Source organism: Amphiura filiformis, chromosome 9, assembly GCF_039555335.1.
Source record: "Amphiura filiformis chromosome 9, Afil_fr2py, whole genome shotgun sequence".
NCBI lineage: Eukaryota > Metazoa > Echinodermata > Ophiuroidea > Amphilepidida > Amphiuridae > Amphiura > Amphiura filiformis.
In genome coordinates this window covers 27,477,506-27,494,921 of record NC_092636.1, presented here as the reverse complement: position 1 = coordinate 27,494,921, position 17,416 = coordinate 27,477,506, and the positions used below count along the sequence as shown (strand labels likewise).

Below are 17,416 nucleotides of genomic sequence, written 5' to 3'. Positions count from 1 at the left end.
AACGTCTCACAAATTCAAAATGTATCTAAATGTAGTAGCTTGTAGTGAAGCTTCAAATTTTATAAGGACCCTTATTTACATGACTTTGCATCTTGCAAAATGTGAATAAATTCAGTGCATTTTACATTTTTCTCCATTTTCAATAGGTTTGAAGTCAAAAGTTTGCCTATTTGAGTCGGTGCAGTCGGACATTGTCATTGCCATTGGAGATATTGTAGGCCTATTTTATAAACGGGTCTGTACAATAATTATGAGCCCTTGGATTGGAAGGGGAAAATTAGGGGAAAAGATTTTTGGCAAGCCTCCATTTCAATAAGTTTGAATGCCAAGTTTGCATCTTTGAGCCTGCAGGTCTGTACAATATATGAGCCCTCAAGAGGGTAAAATTGGAGGGTGGGGACATTTTTGGTAAGCTGAGAAGGGGCATAAGCAATTTTTTTTCCATTTTCAATAAGTTTGAATGTCAAGTTTGCATCTTTGAGTCCTTGGAGATATTGTAGGCCTATGGTGTTCTATATGAGCTATGTACAATATAATTATGAGCCCCTGGGAGGGTAAAATTGGGGGGATAAGATTTTTAGCAAGCTGAGAAGGGGCACAAGCAATTTTTGGCAGGACGAGAGGGGGTTGTGGGAGGGAAGCAATTTTTGACACATATTTACTGGCACCTTTTGGAAAACACTGCAGAAATATTAAATATGCAAATTTCCTGCTCGCTACACTCCCATCATATTCTAGCACATTTAGGGGGCTATCATTTCCTTTTTTTAAAGGTCTGCGTTAATAAATACAACCACCTGTATTTCGGGAACAAAAATTTTATGACCACCATACACCTATCCCCTAAACAGGCTAAAATTGTATTGAAATCAGTCTTTTTGAATAAAATAAACACACTATTTGTGGTCATCTTGTGACTCCCATTGTGGTCATCAAAAATTTTATGACCCCCTATATTTGGGACCCCCTTCGAGGAATATGATATAGCCTGTTAAAGTTTGCAAATTGGGCAGTGCAAATGGGGGGGGGGGGCTGCAAAGATTTTATTTTGGCAGGCTAAGATTGGGGGAAAGCAATGTGTGTTGGCAGGCCAATTAAAAGGGGGGGGGAGCAATTAAAAAAATTACCCCCATACTTTATTGCACAGCCCCTTACACACAATTTTACAATTCCACTGATTCAATAAGGTACATGATTCAAGCCAACAAGAGAAGCACAAAGTTAAAGTCACATGCATTGCCATATGACAACATAAACAAAGTGGCAGGATGATCCTCCATGCACTGCTTGGGAGAAAAAAATCCATGGATGCACCACAGCAATTTATAGGCCTAATGCTGGTTTTGTACCATGCCGCTGAACGGCGTGGCGCACACATAATTTAAGACAAACGGACACAATCAAGGCTTGTCATTGGTTGATATGTCTTGCCGCTGCGGCAAGCGGCATGAAGTATGAACCATTGACAAGCCTTGATTGAAAGTCTGACAGGGGCATTGCACTAGCAGTGCTGTAGAGCTTGAGCCATGGACTTGGACTTGAAACTGGACTTAAGTAGTGTTGCCAAAACTTTTCAGCGTTAAGGGGTGGCATATTGGCTCGCCAGGCAGCAGTATATAAAGGAGTCTCAAGTTACCTTTTTTTTAAGCTTCCAAAAAAACCATCCAAGTGCTGTCGTAGACTATACAGTTCTATAGCTTTCTGCCCAAAATTTACTCCGCAATATAACAGGCACTACATTATTATTGTTATCTTGCACTGCAATTGGTTTGATAGCTTTAATATGACATGATGAACTGAACACGGGTCATGTGCTATTCACAGGGTCACAAGTCACACAACGAAACAAAGTTGCAAAGTTGCATTCAACATGGTACCTGAGGATTATATTGATCTTAAAACCAAGTAATCATATGGGCTATTCCAGTTGAATTTTATACACCAGTACCCCCTATGGAAGACATGACCTTAATCTTGTGTGAATTTCAAAAGGGGAACCCTAAATGGGTGACTACATTAATTTGAAATCTACAATCCCTTTGTGGGAGCTTAAGGTGATGTCTTCCATGTGTACCGTATAGATTTGGTAATCCCAATGCAGTTTTGTTTGTCAGTTTTGATCACTAACTTTGTCCCACCACTCAACATGGACTTGCCTCCACCACACCCCAAAAAAAAAACCAACCTCATCACCTGTAGGTTGGTGTATATTGGCCTGTAATTATTTTCACTACACTTGCCCAAGGTCCTGCCATGTTTCCAACACTCTTCAATATGCCCCTGTCAGCAGTAAAGATACAGTGGCAACTCGTTAACACGAACCCTCTTAACATGAAGTTCCTGATAACACATATGTTTATACATTAAGCATACATTTCACATGTTATTAGAACTGGATAACACAAACATCGTATCGCGCTGTGATGTGGAGTAAGAACCAGACTTTAAATGCACATGTAGGCACTAGGCAGTGAAAGGAAAATACATTTTCAAAATTTCACCCTGTCCCATCAATACATTAAAAAAACTTTTTAACTTAATTTTATTTTTTGTACTTCACTTGCACATCAAGGCACCAAAAATATTTTGCGCATAAGCTATGTGCTATGCTCCTTTTTTTCCCCATTGTTTTCTAGAAAAACAAGCTAAGCTAGGTTCTACTGGGTGGGGGTGTGTATGTATACTTTTTTTTAAGGGCCTGTACTAAAGGCACAGCATATAGTGCTACTGGTAAGTAAAAATAGCACATGAGATCTTTTTAACTGTGTGGGCAACAACAAGAATTTCAATTCTTATTTACCTCACTGTAGGGCTATGTGCTAAAATGGCTTTCACATACTTGTGTGTGTGAGTTTGAGATACAAATGTTAGGGGAGGGACATATGTATAGATAAACATATTATGTTACACACACACAATTTAAAAAGGTGAACATTAAAACATATTATAAGAGTGCCTGGGGCACAGACCACACCCAATTAAATTGAGGGGCAAATTGTCTGCAAGCCAATCTGCTAATTCCAAGTTGGATCAGTGAAGGTTGGAGTACTACTGAGTTGGTTTAAAATTTTACATTGTATCCCTACAGGGTTAGCTTGATTCAATTAATTTAAATCAAGATTTAAATCATTTTCATGATTTAAAATCAAATGATTTTTTTTAAGTCACTTATTTAATCAATTTCAGTTCATTTTTACCATTTTTGATCAATTTAAGTTAATTTCTTCCTTAAATAGGCCACATGTCACAGGGGAAGTTGCCTAAAGGTGTCAAAATTCTCCAAAAATGTCCGAAATTTTGCAACATTTTTTAATGTTACGTAAAGTTCCCCAAAAGTGTGTGAGGTTGCATGACCTATTTGTGCTGCACTGGAAAATTTTTGACAATTTGATGGAATCCGCGCTCACTTTACGCAGCTTGCGCGGGAGTTAAAGCAATTTTGAGTAATTTTGAAAACTTTTGAGCATCTTTTCAGCAACTTTAAGCAATTTTGAGAAAATGTTAAGCAATTTTGTGAAATTTTGAATAACTTTACGCGATTTTGAGAAACTTAAAAAGCAACTTTGTGCAACTTACCGCAATTTCGAGGAAGTTTTAAGCAAGTTTGTGAAACTTTGAATAACTTTATATTATTTTGACAATTCTGGACCACTTTGGGCAACTTCCCCTGTGACATAGGGCCTTTAAATTGACTGTTTTACTATATAGCCTACTAATGCTTCTCACTTTTTGATAACAATTAAATTACCAGTGCCTCTATCATCATGTGATCATGTCATTTTATCTAAATTGCTAAAAATTCATCTTCAAGGTGCAGAATTCAACAGATTTTTTTTTTTTTCTAGAAATTTTTCCATGATTTTAAATTTTTTTTGAAATTTTCACCTGTAAAAACATATTTTCACCTGTTAAAAAAAAATACCGCAAAAAAAGTGGTAATTTTTGTAATTTTGGGTTTTACTGGGGGAAAGAGTACTGACTGGGTGATTTTGCCTAAATGCCAAGTTGCTATTGAAAAATTTAAGGGTCTTTGGGTGACAGATCAAAAAATAGGGGGTCTTTGGGTGACAGGGCATGTGTTCGAAAACAAATATGGGGTCTTTGGGTGACAGCGACGCTGAAAAAGGGGGTCTTAATAGCCCTACATACACATCACCTCCAAATTTGGTGTGCCTCCCCTTCCCCGGGGCTCAGGGCCGGAGTTACCTTTTTTGGGCCCCTCACCGTGAGGAAGGCATGTGCCAGGGATTGAGTTTTAAGGCACGCCAGTGTGATCACACATCTTAATTCACCTGCCCGAGTGCCAGGGCCGTAGCAAGGTTGCAAAATGTGGGGCGGCCGTCATAAATGTGGGGCGGCCAAAATACAAATATATGCCCAAATTGAAATAAAGATATAAAGAAAAACATAACAAATTTCTCAAAAAGTGGGGCGGCCATGGCATCCCCAACCGCCCCGCTTGCTACGGCCCTGCCGAGTGCGATTTATAGCACAGCTCAAATTTCTAAATTTCTTACAGACTACAGAGAGCAATAACCCACCCAATAGCCAAGCTGACAAGCCCACCTTAACAATTTCTAGAAGTGTGATTTGTAGCACGCCAAGCCTGTATTAATTTTCAAAACTCATTGCAACCCCTGATGATGTGCACTCAAGTGGTCAAGTTTTGGTTTCCATATAAGATTGAGTGGCGTCGGAAAGATTTTCAGGAGGACGGGCATATTTTGTTTCGATAGGACTAAGCTATTTGAAGGGCCAGTGACAGTGTGCAAGAAACCATCAATACAAGCAGAATTTTTGGCTGCTTGCCCCCCCCCTCGGCCATGCCAAAATCTTTGCCCCCTTTTGACGTGCCAAAACCCTCCCCCCCTTTTGTCGTGCAAAAAAATCTTTTCCTTCCCCCCCCTTACACATGCAAGATTTTGGGGAACCTTAAATTGTCTTATCATAGTACGAGCGCAGTGAGCTGGAAATTTTGCATATTTGAATGTGTTCCTAATCCTAACCTTTTCCTACACTTTTTAGGGTGTAAGCCAAAAATCGCATCTTGTTCTGGCCCAATATTAACTGAATCCTGCTCTGGATAGAGCTGCTGTACCAAAATACTGAACAGGTTTCAAATACTTCTAAGTTCATAGCATTATTATAAGGACCGTTCACAAACACTTGTTAGGGGGGCCTGATGCAAAATGGGGGCCCTTAAAAGTTTTGACCCTCCTAAGGGGGGGGGTCTGAAAAAATTGACCACAAAAAATGTGAAAAATGCCTTTCTATAGGGTTGACCCATAATTTTCATGTCAAAAAGGGGGGGGGCTGAAATTTTTGAGATCCGATAAGGGGGAGGGCAAAAATTTTGTGAATTTTTTTGCATCAGGCCCCTTGAACAAGTGTTTGTGAACGGTCCCATAGGCCTACAGTTTTAAGCTTACCTGTACAATTGAAGGCAAATCATTGCACTGTTCGCAGGTCTTGCCCGCCGTATTTTGCTTTGTAACTTCACTTTCAGTGAACCAATCCTCCGTCTCAAAAGTTTTTAATAAGAAAACATCCTCCAAACATTATTTCTAAGTTTCAGGTCTTAAAATGAAAAACTCAGCTTGCCATTGGCATGGTTTTGATAACATTTTTATACTAAAATTACGAGAAAATTTACGTTCATTTTTTTGACATGAAGGCGGAAAGTAAAACGATGTTTTTTGATATTATTTTTTCAAACCAAGCCAAACCATTAATGCTGATAAAAGTCATTACTGTAATGATTATATTCGTCAAGTTAGTTTCATCCGATCGCGTTATTTATAGACAGTAAAAAGGTGAAATTTCTGCATATAGTTTCCATGTACGAACTCTGTTTACATCAAAAAGTGACATTTCCGGTTTGTTTAAAGATCCCGGGCTGCGCATGCGCCGTGCGTTTGTCCTATGTCTACCCCCTAGGTGCTGGAATGCATGAACGTGCCAACCTCTTCTGAACATTTTCAAGACGGTTTATCTGACTTTGTTGATAGGGCAGCCATGCAGGAGCACCATACTCAAGAATGGGGTGGCACAGGGTTTTAAAAAGCCTAGTTAAGATAACAGGGTCATTGCAACGGACAATGCGTTTAATAAAACCAACAAGCCGAGATGTTCTAGAATTATAGCATACACCTTGGTCATAAAATCTGCACAAAATTAAGTATACGATGAATACTTATATTTATGGTCATGTAATATAGGCCTATATTTCATAGAAGCCTCATAGAAGACTCTAAACAAACACAAAGAGGGTCAAATAAATATATATCTTGATCCAAAAGACATCTAAATTTAAGAAAATAAACATAAACAAACACCATCATTTGATATGAGGCCAAATTAACATGATATTACCATTCATATGTCGTCTGCTCTGTACTAATGTATATGCAAGCCTTCCGAATTCGGAAACCTTGTCACAAAATTTTCAAGGGGCATGTACAGGGGGTTCTGCAACTTTTTTCAGAAAATTTTTTCATATTCTAGTTTCACAATGGTCATACCATAATTTGAAGGGGGCCCCAAAATAAAAAGTTCATTTTCGCAAAATAACACACCCCCCTACTAGAGGCAACATGATTAACATGGTCATTCCACTTGAGATTAGAGGAAATAATAACACCCAAATACTTATAATTTTGAACAACACTTAAACTTGAGTTGGAAATTTTGTATGAAGGAGATGATGATGAATTGGTATCTAATGATGAATTGGTAGATGATGAATTGGTAGCAACGGCAACTGATTCCTGGGTTTATCGTCTAGCATGAGATCTAGCCAGTTTACATTGAGAACCACCTGAATATCACTCTGCAGCGGGGGCTCTTGTACTGTAACTTCCATTGTCAGGGTGGTAAATATTAAATAAGTTACTTTTTGGGGGGAGGGGCTGGGAAAATTGGGCTATGGGAAGGGGGAGATTTTTGAAAAAGAATTACCCATCCATATACTAATAGTTGCCTAGAAAATGGGGAATATTGACAAATGACCTAATGTGAATAAAATGTGGTTTGCCATTTATAAAGGTTAAAACAGGCCTTGCCGTTTGAGGCGAGTGATCGCTCTCGCTCTGCACCGCTCGCCCAAACTCGATTTCTAGTGAGCAATTTTCTACTCGCCATAGACACTCGCTGCGAATCTCCCAAAATCAGCCATTTCAGCATTTAATCGATTCTGTGCCCCCTCCGAGCATAGAAAGTCAAAAAAATTAGCACGCATTTCAACATAAATACATAAATGGTAATTAAGACCGAAGCTCTACTTGATTATACCAAAATACATGTAGGCCTTAGTGATATTTTGTTCAAATTCGACCACTCGCCTAGAATCATGCCAGCGAGTGATTAACCACTCGCCTTTAAAATCTAGATGACAAGGCCTGTTAAAAGGTTTATACAAAATACAAAAGTGCGGTTTGTCTTACATGTAACATTAATTTGGCCACTGAAAATGTTATGTAGAGCAATGGATACACCAAATCAGTGTCAAATCCCTGTACATCATTTCTTCATGAATATATTTCCTTGATACTTTTAGTTCCTTAAAATAAAAGGAATGCAAATTCATCATGAAAGATATTACATTATGTGTATAGATTGTGTAGTAATTTGGTATAACAAATAACATGTTATGCACTGCAACTGTGTAAAAAGTTTTTTTGTAATATTTTCAACCTTTTGGTGATATTTTAGGGTCATTTTTAGGGTTACGGTTCGCTATCTCTAAGGTCCTTATTTAAAATTTGAGATAGCGGACCTTATTTGAAATTAGAGATAGCGGACCTTATTTGAAATTAGAGATAGCGGACCTTATTTAAAATTAGAGATAGTGGACCTTATTTAAGATTAGTGATAACGAACCTTAGGTATAGCGAACCTTAATCGAAATTAGTGATAACGAACCTTAGAGATAGCGAACCTTAATTAATTAGGGATAGTGAACCTGAAACAAAATTAGTGATAGCGAACCTTAGGTATAGCGGACCTTAATTGGAATTAGTGATAACGAACCTTAGAGATAGCGAACCTTCAATAAATTAGTGATAGCGGACCTTATTCAAAATTAGTGATAGCGAACCTTATTTTAAATTAGTGATAGCGAACCTTATTTATAATTAGTGATATCGAACCTTAGAACTAGCGAACCTTATTCTAAATTAGTGATATCGAACCTTAGAAGTAGCGGACCTTTTTTTTTTTTTTGTGAACCATTTTCTCTATTAGAGATAACGGGATTCTGATTTCGCTAGTCTTTACACGTTAGTGATAGCGAACCTTAGAGATAGCGAACCTTAGAGATAGCGGACCTTAGAGATAGCGGGATGTCACCATTTTTAGCCTTTAAAAAATATCCGCCTGTAAAACAGGGGTGGTTTTTTTGCCACCTAAATCTGAATTCTTTTTTGCATATATAATGTGTATTACGTTACATTATTGTTTATCCATTTTATTTGGATAAGTCAGGTGGAAAATAAAGAAAATAATCAAACATCCAAAGGTAATGCTGAATAGGGTGCCTCCGCATAATGTACATCGTTCTGATTGCTTCAGAGCATTAAGGTGTCAAGCACTAAAAACAAGTTTTCCTTTGAAGACCACACGGTTGGATAACAGAGAGATCCGGATAAAAGAGGTCATGATAAGGGAGGTTGGACTGAACATTCATTTTCAAATGTTTGTAGTGAATTTCTGCTCCTTATTTTCACCTAAATATATCTGCCTATGCATGTAATGTTGCCATAATTTGTAAATTCATGTTTAATTGTGCTAGTGTGCGATGCGTAATTCTTCTTTCCCCTGTATATTGATATATTAAGAATACGATTAAGCATCATTAACTTGATCTCGTGCGCTAGTTTGTAATGTTTGAATGTTTCCATGTTCCAGTGTATGATGCGTAGGCCTCTTCCCTTGTTTGCATGATTATATTAGGCCGGCGGGTAAGCATCATTAATTGATCTCGTACACTGGTATGTAATGTGTTGTTTGTACTGTTTACCCCGCATGCATGCTCATATCCATAAGTACCAGACTTGAGTCCTGTTTATCAGGGACAGTCTGTGTAGCTCAGTGGTAAGAGCGCTCGCCCGACAAGCGAGAGGTCTGGGGTTCGAGTCCCCGCACAGGCAGGTATGTCCGGAGTTTTTACTCTGGTATATCTGCCTATGCATGTAATGTTTCCATTTGTAAATTCATGTTTAATTGTGCTAGTGTGCGATGCGTAATTCTTCTTTCCCCTGTATAAATATATCTCCATTTTGGTATTTACCGACTTTGGTCTTTTTGGTATACAAATTATTAAATATTTATGAGTAGAGACTGCCTTTTGAGAGGAGTGAGAGCAATCACTCCACTGCAGCTATTCTTAAGTTGCATTTGCAACAGCGACTTATAGCTCTTCTAGATGACTTGTTAAATTCTTTATGCTTTAATGGCCACAGGTGCAAACAGCTCTTCTATTTGCTCTTCTTGAAGAGCATTCTACATGTCTTTTCTAATTTTCATTCCCTGCAATGGTAAGAATATTTTTACAAGGTGATGTATGGACTTCTCTGTTCCATTCAATGAGGCTTCGCTAAACTCTCGCATTTATCAACATTGTCAAGGTAGCTGCGCTTGTGTGCAATGGAAATTTGGACAATTGAACTCACAGGGAGTGCAATAGTCGTTTTGCTAAAAATAGCAAAAATAATCAATCTTAATTGGCTCATCGAATGACAAGCAGATGTATGAGTTATATAAATCAGATATATTTATATTGAAAAGTCAACAACTTTGCTGTACTACTATAAAATGATACATGTATGAATACTATAAGGCTATCAAATTTCTTAGCAGGACTCTAAATAACACAGAAATTGATGGCTACTATAAACCCACATGCCAGAGAACATGGCTTACCCTTCCCAGAATCCTTTGCAACATGATACAGCACCCCCCGGGACAGCACCCCATTTCATCAAATGACACTCCTATTACTTTGTGTAGGTTCCGTTTGTTTTCAAGTTGATGAGAATAGACTGGCTAAACATTAGGGCTGATGTCAAGTAGAATTTTCAATATCAATATATTGCTGTCAATTACACGTATCCTTACTATTACAAAATGAAGTATATTAATCCGCCCTATCATTGTCATCTTGCATTGTGCTCAATTTTTTAATGACTAGTCTTTGTCAACAATTAGTCCATGCTTGTCGACAATCGGAAAATTGCTTTGTGACCTTGTCGACAACAGCCTCCTAAACATAGGTCATTAGTCATGATATTAACATAATTTGCAAGACCTGGATGTGCTCTGTTCATTGAGGTACCTTTTCATCACAATCAACCCATGTTGAACTGAATTGCAAATCAGTACAGAACATTGAAATGGAAGCATTGCATTATGGGAGTTGTGAGATACACAATGTAACTTCTCTGCCTACATGCAATCATATCATAAATTGAACAATATTATGACAATAAGTATAGCCTGCAATTAGCACCAATTTCTCGAGTATGCTATCAAGTCATATACCATAATATTATCGGAGTAATTGAATACAAAGTCATCACTCCTGATATGCATTTTGTAAGCGGGGTTCCAATAAGATAGCAGAAGGTACCCCCAACTGTTATATTGGATGCCCTAAAAATAACATATTGTAAAAACACAAGCGATTTAAAGTAGTCGTAACGCATTGTAACGAGGTAATTGGAGCACATGCAGTGTAGACGCACAGATAACATAACTCCCTTTCAGGATCTATCTGCTGCTGCTTCCATTTTTAGTATATTTTTCTTTTTATCATTCTGGTTCATGATTCAAAAATAGTTTTAATTAGATAGCCTAAATTGAAAGAATATTTCTCTCATTGCATGTTGCTTTAATTCATGGCAATTAAGAACATCTTTAAGCATGTTAAGGGGGTATTACACCCCTGGCCAATTTTGTGCCTATTTTTGCATTTTTCTCAAAAATTATAGCGCATTGGGGACAAATAAGAAATGTATATTATAGGGGCAAGGACTACAACTACTGCACTGAAAATTCAGCAACTCAAGGCAAGTAGTTATTGATTTATTGATCAAATAATTGGTTTTCCTTCATTTTTGACTGTAACTCCACAACTGTTGTCTGTGCTGAAATAAAATTTCCAGTGCAGTAGTGTAGTCCTTGCCTCTATAATATACATATCTTACTTTTCACTAATGCGCTATAATTTTTGAGAGAAATTCAAAAATAGGCACAAAATTGGGCAGGGGTGTAGTACCCCCTTAAAGATGTTAAGGAGATGTTATTAACTGCTATGAACATCTTTTGCATATCATTTTGTTCATAGGCAAATCAATCAATCAATTAAATTTATGTCCTAGCACCAAATTAATTTTTTTGTTCAACAGCGCTCATTTGCTCAAAAGTTACTGCTGATAAAAATCCTGAAATAGATAGCTATTGAGAAGCTTCTTGAACTTGATACTAGGCCTCATGCATTTTGTTTTTGGAGCAATTGTACCTCATTTAATTAATTTTTTTATTTGAAAAATGTTTTTGTGAGAAAAAAAGACTCGGGAAAAAAAAATTAAATCGGTACAAATCAACCCTCAGTGCTGTACAAACTTATTATGTTCATATTAAACATATAATTGACTTGACTTGACTATCAATTTATACATTTTTCTCCCATACAGACCTAAAAATTGTAGGTGTTTTTAGAAAAAAAACTGTATCTCTTCAATACAAAAAGTCAATATTTTCGTATGATAGACAGCTTATCCTCCCAGCTACATACACTTTAAGGTTGGTCTGAACCATGGAATTATGGAAACTTTCGGGCCTCATAACTGCTAAATTGTTGGTCTAAAGTATATAAAAGTATACATTTAGAATGGCAACATCTTGATAAGTTCATCTGTGAGGGACCGTTTTTTCATTTTTTTGAATTTCGACCAACTTCAAGAAATTTGCACCAAAAATGGTCAAAAATGCTGAATTTTCAAAAAATCATAAAAAGCCCGATTTTACCCCCAAATTTCAAATATTTTTGGTGAAGTTGGTCAAAATTCAAAAAAATAAAAAAACGGTCCCTAGATATTTTTGTCCAGTTTTTAAAAATTAATAAAAAAAATAATTTGGCCCAAGAATTTTTTTTTACGTTTGCACGAAAAAAAAGTGGGTCAAAAAACCGTTTTTTTGGATTTTGGGCCAAAAATGAGCATTTTGGCCCAAATTTGACATCACAGATGAACTTATCAAGTCTTTGCTATTCTAAATATGTATACTTTTATATACTTTACACCAACACTTTAGCAGTTATGAGGCCCGAAAGTTTCCATAATTCCAGGGTTCAGACCAACCTTAAGTACATAATATTATTGATAAAGTTCACTTTGAGGATTGTTAATATATATCAAAAATTTTAATTTTTGATAATTGCCATAAAATTTGTGTTATAGCACAAATATCAAAAAATCTAAATTATTTGATATCAGAAGGACATTACTCATATTCAGAATCCAATTTGGCGTGTCTGATGTGCTCTCTGGCCCCACATACTATGCCTTAATGTCATCATAATTATTATAATTATTTACAGAATAAACAAAATATTGATAAAAATTTATATAGCATTTTGAATTTGCTACATAACCAAATTATCTGTACAGTTATAAAAACAAAATGATAAACATAAAGATGTTCGTATATAACCTTTATGTCTCTGTATCTTGCTTTTTATTTGATTTTTGGATCCAATATTGAGGCACTAAGTGGAATATGATCCAACTTTGTAATATATTACATTCTGTTTGTTTGACAGGCGGGATATCAAATCACCCAGCAGAGGTTACCCCTTGCTGTAGACGGTCAAATTAATTTTGCAATATTCGATTGGAAAGGTAAAAAGGCCCCCTCCCAGCACACAGTGAGAATCAAGCAGATTCAACTAGAACACGACAGTGGCAAGAGTCTGCACGACGATGACAACCGCATGTCACTAGTAGACCTCAATAGAACAGGTAATGGGTAAATCCATTTAAAGTCCACCCTCCCTCTGTGGATGATTTTGGTAATATCTTCCAAAGGGGGAGTGTGAATTTTAATACATTGGTAATTCCATTTTGAGATACACCCTCTGAAAAAGATTCAACCTGAATGTTCCACAGAGTGAGGGCGAGTTTTAAAATAGAGTTAGTTAATGTGCTAAGGCAAAAAAATAATTGTTTGTTTGTCCATAGATCACTTTCAGAAGTTGGATCAGTCAGGAAAAGTTTTTTTTTTGTTCTTTTTTTCTTAAAGGGGCATTTCGTGATCCACAGCCTCATCCCCCCACTTTTCCCAAAAAATGTTGAGATTTTTACACCACTGGATACCTCTGGCTACATAATGTTTATGTACCAAATATTTCTTGCAGATTAATTCGTTTAGCAAAATTATCGCCAAATTTGAATTTCGTTCTGGTGCACCAGAACGAAATTACAACGCATTGTCTATGGAGCAGTGTACATGTAATACACATAATCATGCATAACTCGCATAAGCAAAAATCGGAATCAACTGAAATTTTGGAAATAAGCTTTTTTCGTGGATATCTACTGAAAAATGTCATAAAAAGAGGATGCTAGGATCACGAAATCCTCCTTTAATATCTTTTTTTTTTCAAGTACAAAAGTATAATGTGAAGTACTTATTTGTATGAAAACCATGCACTGATCACAGCATTTCCACCAAAGACAAATTCAAGGTAAACCAAACTTTATTTGACATGTAAAATACTGCATTTTTAGGTTCAACAATGTTTTACTTTGTGTAGACGCTGAGTCTGAGGATGATAATACGAAATATTGGAACCCTCAGCCAGGTACATCCGGATAGGGGGGAAAAACATGCAGGAAATGGTATTTTACAACATTTCTTTTATATCTTCAGTTTTCCAGACGAAAAGTTCATGAACTTTTTGGGAAAATTGTAAAAAAAAGTATTACGGACTGCCGAAACGGTCGGTCAGACAAGCAAGCAAACAACATTTTGGGGGAGGGGGGCCTAATTCCATTTGAAAATTCATACTCCCCCTGGTGAAGATATTTCCCAACAGGGGAGTGTGGACTCTAAATGGATTCGCCCAATACATGTATATATATGTGTACAAACTTTTCATTTGACAACAGACAAATTAAACCTGCAAAATAAAAAGAAAAACATGAAACTTATTTTAAAATTCATCAGCCCTGAAAAAATTTAAGATGAATTTTCAAAAGCAAGATGTGATAATTTTTATCCTATCAGGTGTAGGTTTGATGGAGTTGGTTAGTGAGCCAGACTTGCATACAGGACAGGAAGCTGGTGCTATGGTGTCTGAACTGAGAAGAATACTGCAATGTTTAGGGACATGTGATGGCAAAATGGAAGGTGAGTTGATAATCCACAGGAGCTGAAGGGAGTATCCCATTATGCTTTGCGATACCATAATAGTACTGCACATGGCATTGAAAATGTACATAAAATCCCTTATTTCAACTTCCAATTACTCACTTAAACCAGGCGTACTAAGACTTTTGGTTGAAAGAATTTGTCCCCTAATGTATTGTGAATTTTTTCATAGGTCTCGAGTTGGCGCAGCGGTAGTTCCCTCGCCTTGCACCACTGAGGTCCCGGGTTCAAGCCCCGGCCGTGCCCAAGGACTGTATGTGCATTTGGTTTATACAGATTCCATGCTCGCTCTCGCAGGTTTTTCCCAGGATCTCCTGTTTCCTCCTGCTTTCAAAAAATCGGTGATTAGTTGTTTGGTTATCAGAAACTTCCTTCACCCAATGGAATTTGGGGAGCTGCACAGATAATTGGTGGATGTTACAATCTAAGTGTGGATAGGTCTGGCCCAGGTTCGGCTGCAACTGGCATAGATGATGCGATCTGATTGTGATGATTCACCATGGCAGCAAAATTACAGCGCTTTGAATCCTTCAAGATCTAGCTGGAAAAAGGCGCTATATAAATCCGAAATTTATTTATTTTATTTATTTGTTTGTATGCATTTACTATACATGTATATGGAGCGAGAAGATACAGTGCAATTCATGATGGGATAGTCCCATCTACTGCTCTGATGATACACCCATAACCTGATATTCATAACTTGTGTCCTCAATGCTACCATCTTTGTCCTGCTTCAACTTACATACAGAGAATTTAAGAGATCAGTCAGGTGATTGGAAACACATCAATATTTTTGTCCAGCCGAAGACGGATATCATATTTGAAGGCATGTGATGGAATAGCATTTGATTTGAATTGTTTGGGTTTTTGACAACCCTGGATAACCCAAGAAAGCCTCTATTGAAGCTTATTTCCATTGGGGTCCTTTTCAAAACTGGCTGCGAGATACGGCTTAACATCCCCTCCGAAGGACGGAGTACTTTCATGATTCATTTACCCAATTCTAAATGAAACATGGGGAGAGCGGAATCTGAATTTAATCTACAGAAGTTGCCAATTAATTTCAGACTTTTTTTTCCAAGTCAATATCCCAGCAAATCGCCACCACCGGAAATTGAACCCGGGACCTCGTGCACTAAAGGCAAGTACCCTAACCATTGCGCCACACTCTCCTATTGTATTGGGTGCTTAGATTTATTGGCGCTTATCAGTAACTCATCCTGTACATGCCATTTTTCAATACCTTTATTTATCATATTCAATACAAGATAAACATCAAGTATTCCAAAAAGTTCAATGATTAAAAATTGTGTTAAAAATAACTGTTTTTCTTTCTTCTTGCTGACAGAGGGCTCGATGAGAGTTGACGCCAATGTGTCAGTAAACAGACCAGGAGACCCATGGGGAACAAGGTCAGAGGTAAAAAATATCAACAGTATGAGATTTGTCAAGACTGCCGTAGGTAAATACAATAAACTTTCCCCTTACTACTGTAAAAGTGGAAATTTTCATGCTATACATTTAATTTTGCACATACTTTATGTATGCAAACAGCCAAAGCAAAAATAACGATGTGCAAATAAAAAGGTATAGTTAATGTATGGAAGCTTAGAATCACAAAGTTCAAAATTGACAAAGTGCGAAAAATTAATGCGAAAAAGTCAACTTTTACACATTTTAAGATTTAAAATGAATCACTTGATGTAATCAATATGTGCCTTCATGAAGATAAAACTTGCATTTCATGTCAATAGGCAAAAATTGTTTGATGTAGAGTCCATTTGGCTTCCTCAAGAAGAATTAGTATTGGCGTGTGATACATATGCTAGTACCCTGTGGGGCACCCCAAAACCCTGAATTTCTCATGACCAGACCGAAACCAGGTCGGGTATCCATCGTTCAAATATTTACCGGTCCGGTCCATATGGTCAAGTTGGGTCAGGTCAGGCTATTTTACCTGTGGGCTAAGGAAATAATTTAAAGCAAGGAAAACAATCAATGTAACATTTCAGTAAATGTATGCCTGGTATTTTGCAAAGTTTTGTCCATTTAAAATATTTGTCGCTTTACATTAGATTAGAGTCCGAAGTTTACCGTTTTTTAAAATCCATTTTCCGTGTTGTAATCTGTGTTGTAAAATTTGTAAATCCATGTTTTATGAATAAAGCTTAAAATGTTTAAACAATGATTATGTATTATATTAACGTCACAATAAAATGTTCAATATCGCGATCAATATGCTCTGATTGGAATTTTCTCACGATAATAGGCAGACTGTTATGATGTTTGCAAGGACAGGGGGTTCATGCCTTAGTAACATACCTTTATTGCTGTATTATTAAACAGTATTTTATATCATAAAAATTGACACACACAACTCAAGATTGTTTTTAACATTTATTTCTCTTAACTTTTAAACAAGTTTTGTCATGTCTTACGAAAATGTCATTTTCCATGTTGTATACCTCCGATTCCGTGATTTTTTTTCCATTTTCCGTAAAACGGAAAACTTCGGACTCTACATTAGATTTATCAGTCTGACACAGATAATGCACTAAAGTGTTTACAGTGTGCAGTAATTCTTTGTGAAATCAGCCCCAGGCACACTAATTTTGAAATAAATCCATATTTTTTTTATCAGATTTTGAAATACAGAGACAGATTGAACTATTAGAAAATGGAGGAGAAGTTTTACCAGAAACAAGAGCCTATGACTTGAAAAGTGGGTAAGTCGTCCGTAATTACCTTTTTACCCCCCCCCCCAAAAAAAACACCAAAAAAACACCAATGTGGGACTTATGTATAGTGTAGATGGTAGATGTGCATGCGGGCAGTCATCTGGGGTGGAAGCAAATTCCATTAATCCACTCTACATGTAGTGCTGAAACAAAAAGAAGCAAATTGTCGTTTGATTTTGAGCTTTTTACCAGTGAATCCCAGATATACACTATTTTTAGTCCTCGCCTTATTACAAATCGCATGATTC

General features: G+C 36.9%; 1 protein-coding gene and 1 non-coding gene across 2 annotated transcripts in view; both read left to right on the top strand.

Moving 5' to 3' along the window:
• The window catches only part of LOC140160824 (glutamyl-tRNA(Gln) amidotransferase subunit B, mitochondrial-like), a 38,512-nt gene that overhangs the window by 11,441 nt on the left and 9,655 nt on the right, over positions 1 to 17,416 (top strand). The window contains exons 4-7 of the mRNA XM_072184134.1: positions 12,818 to 13,016; positions 14,284 to 14,406; positions 15,779 to 15,892; positions 17,072 to 17,156. Coding sequence (XP_072040235.1) covers positions 12,818 to 13,016; positions 14,284 to 14,406; positions 15,779 to 15,892; positions 17,072 to 17,156 — 521 coding nt within the window. The remainder of the gene's footprint in view (positions 1 to 12,817; positions 13,017 to 14,283; positions 14,407 to 15,778; positions 15,893 to 17,071; positions 17,157 to 17,416) is intronic.
• Trnav-gac (transfer RNA valine (anticodon GAC)) lies at positions 9,074 to 9,146 on the top strand. Its single transcript has one exon. It is a non-coding gene; the product is annotated as a tRNA-Val (tRNA).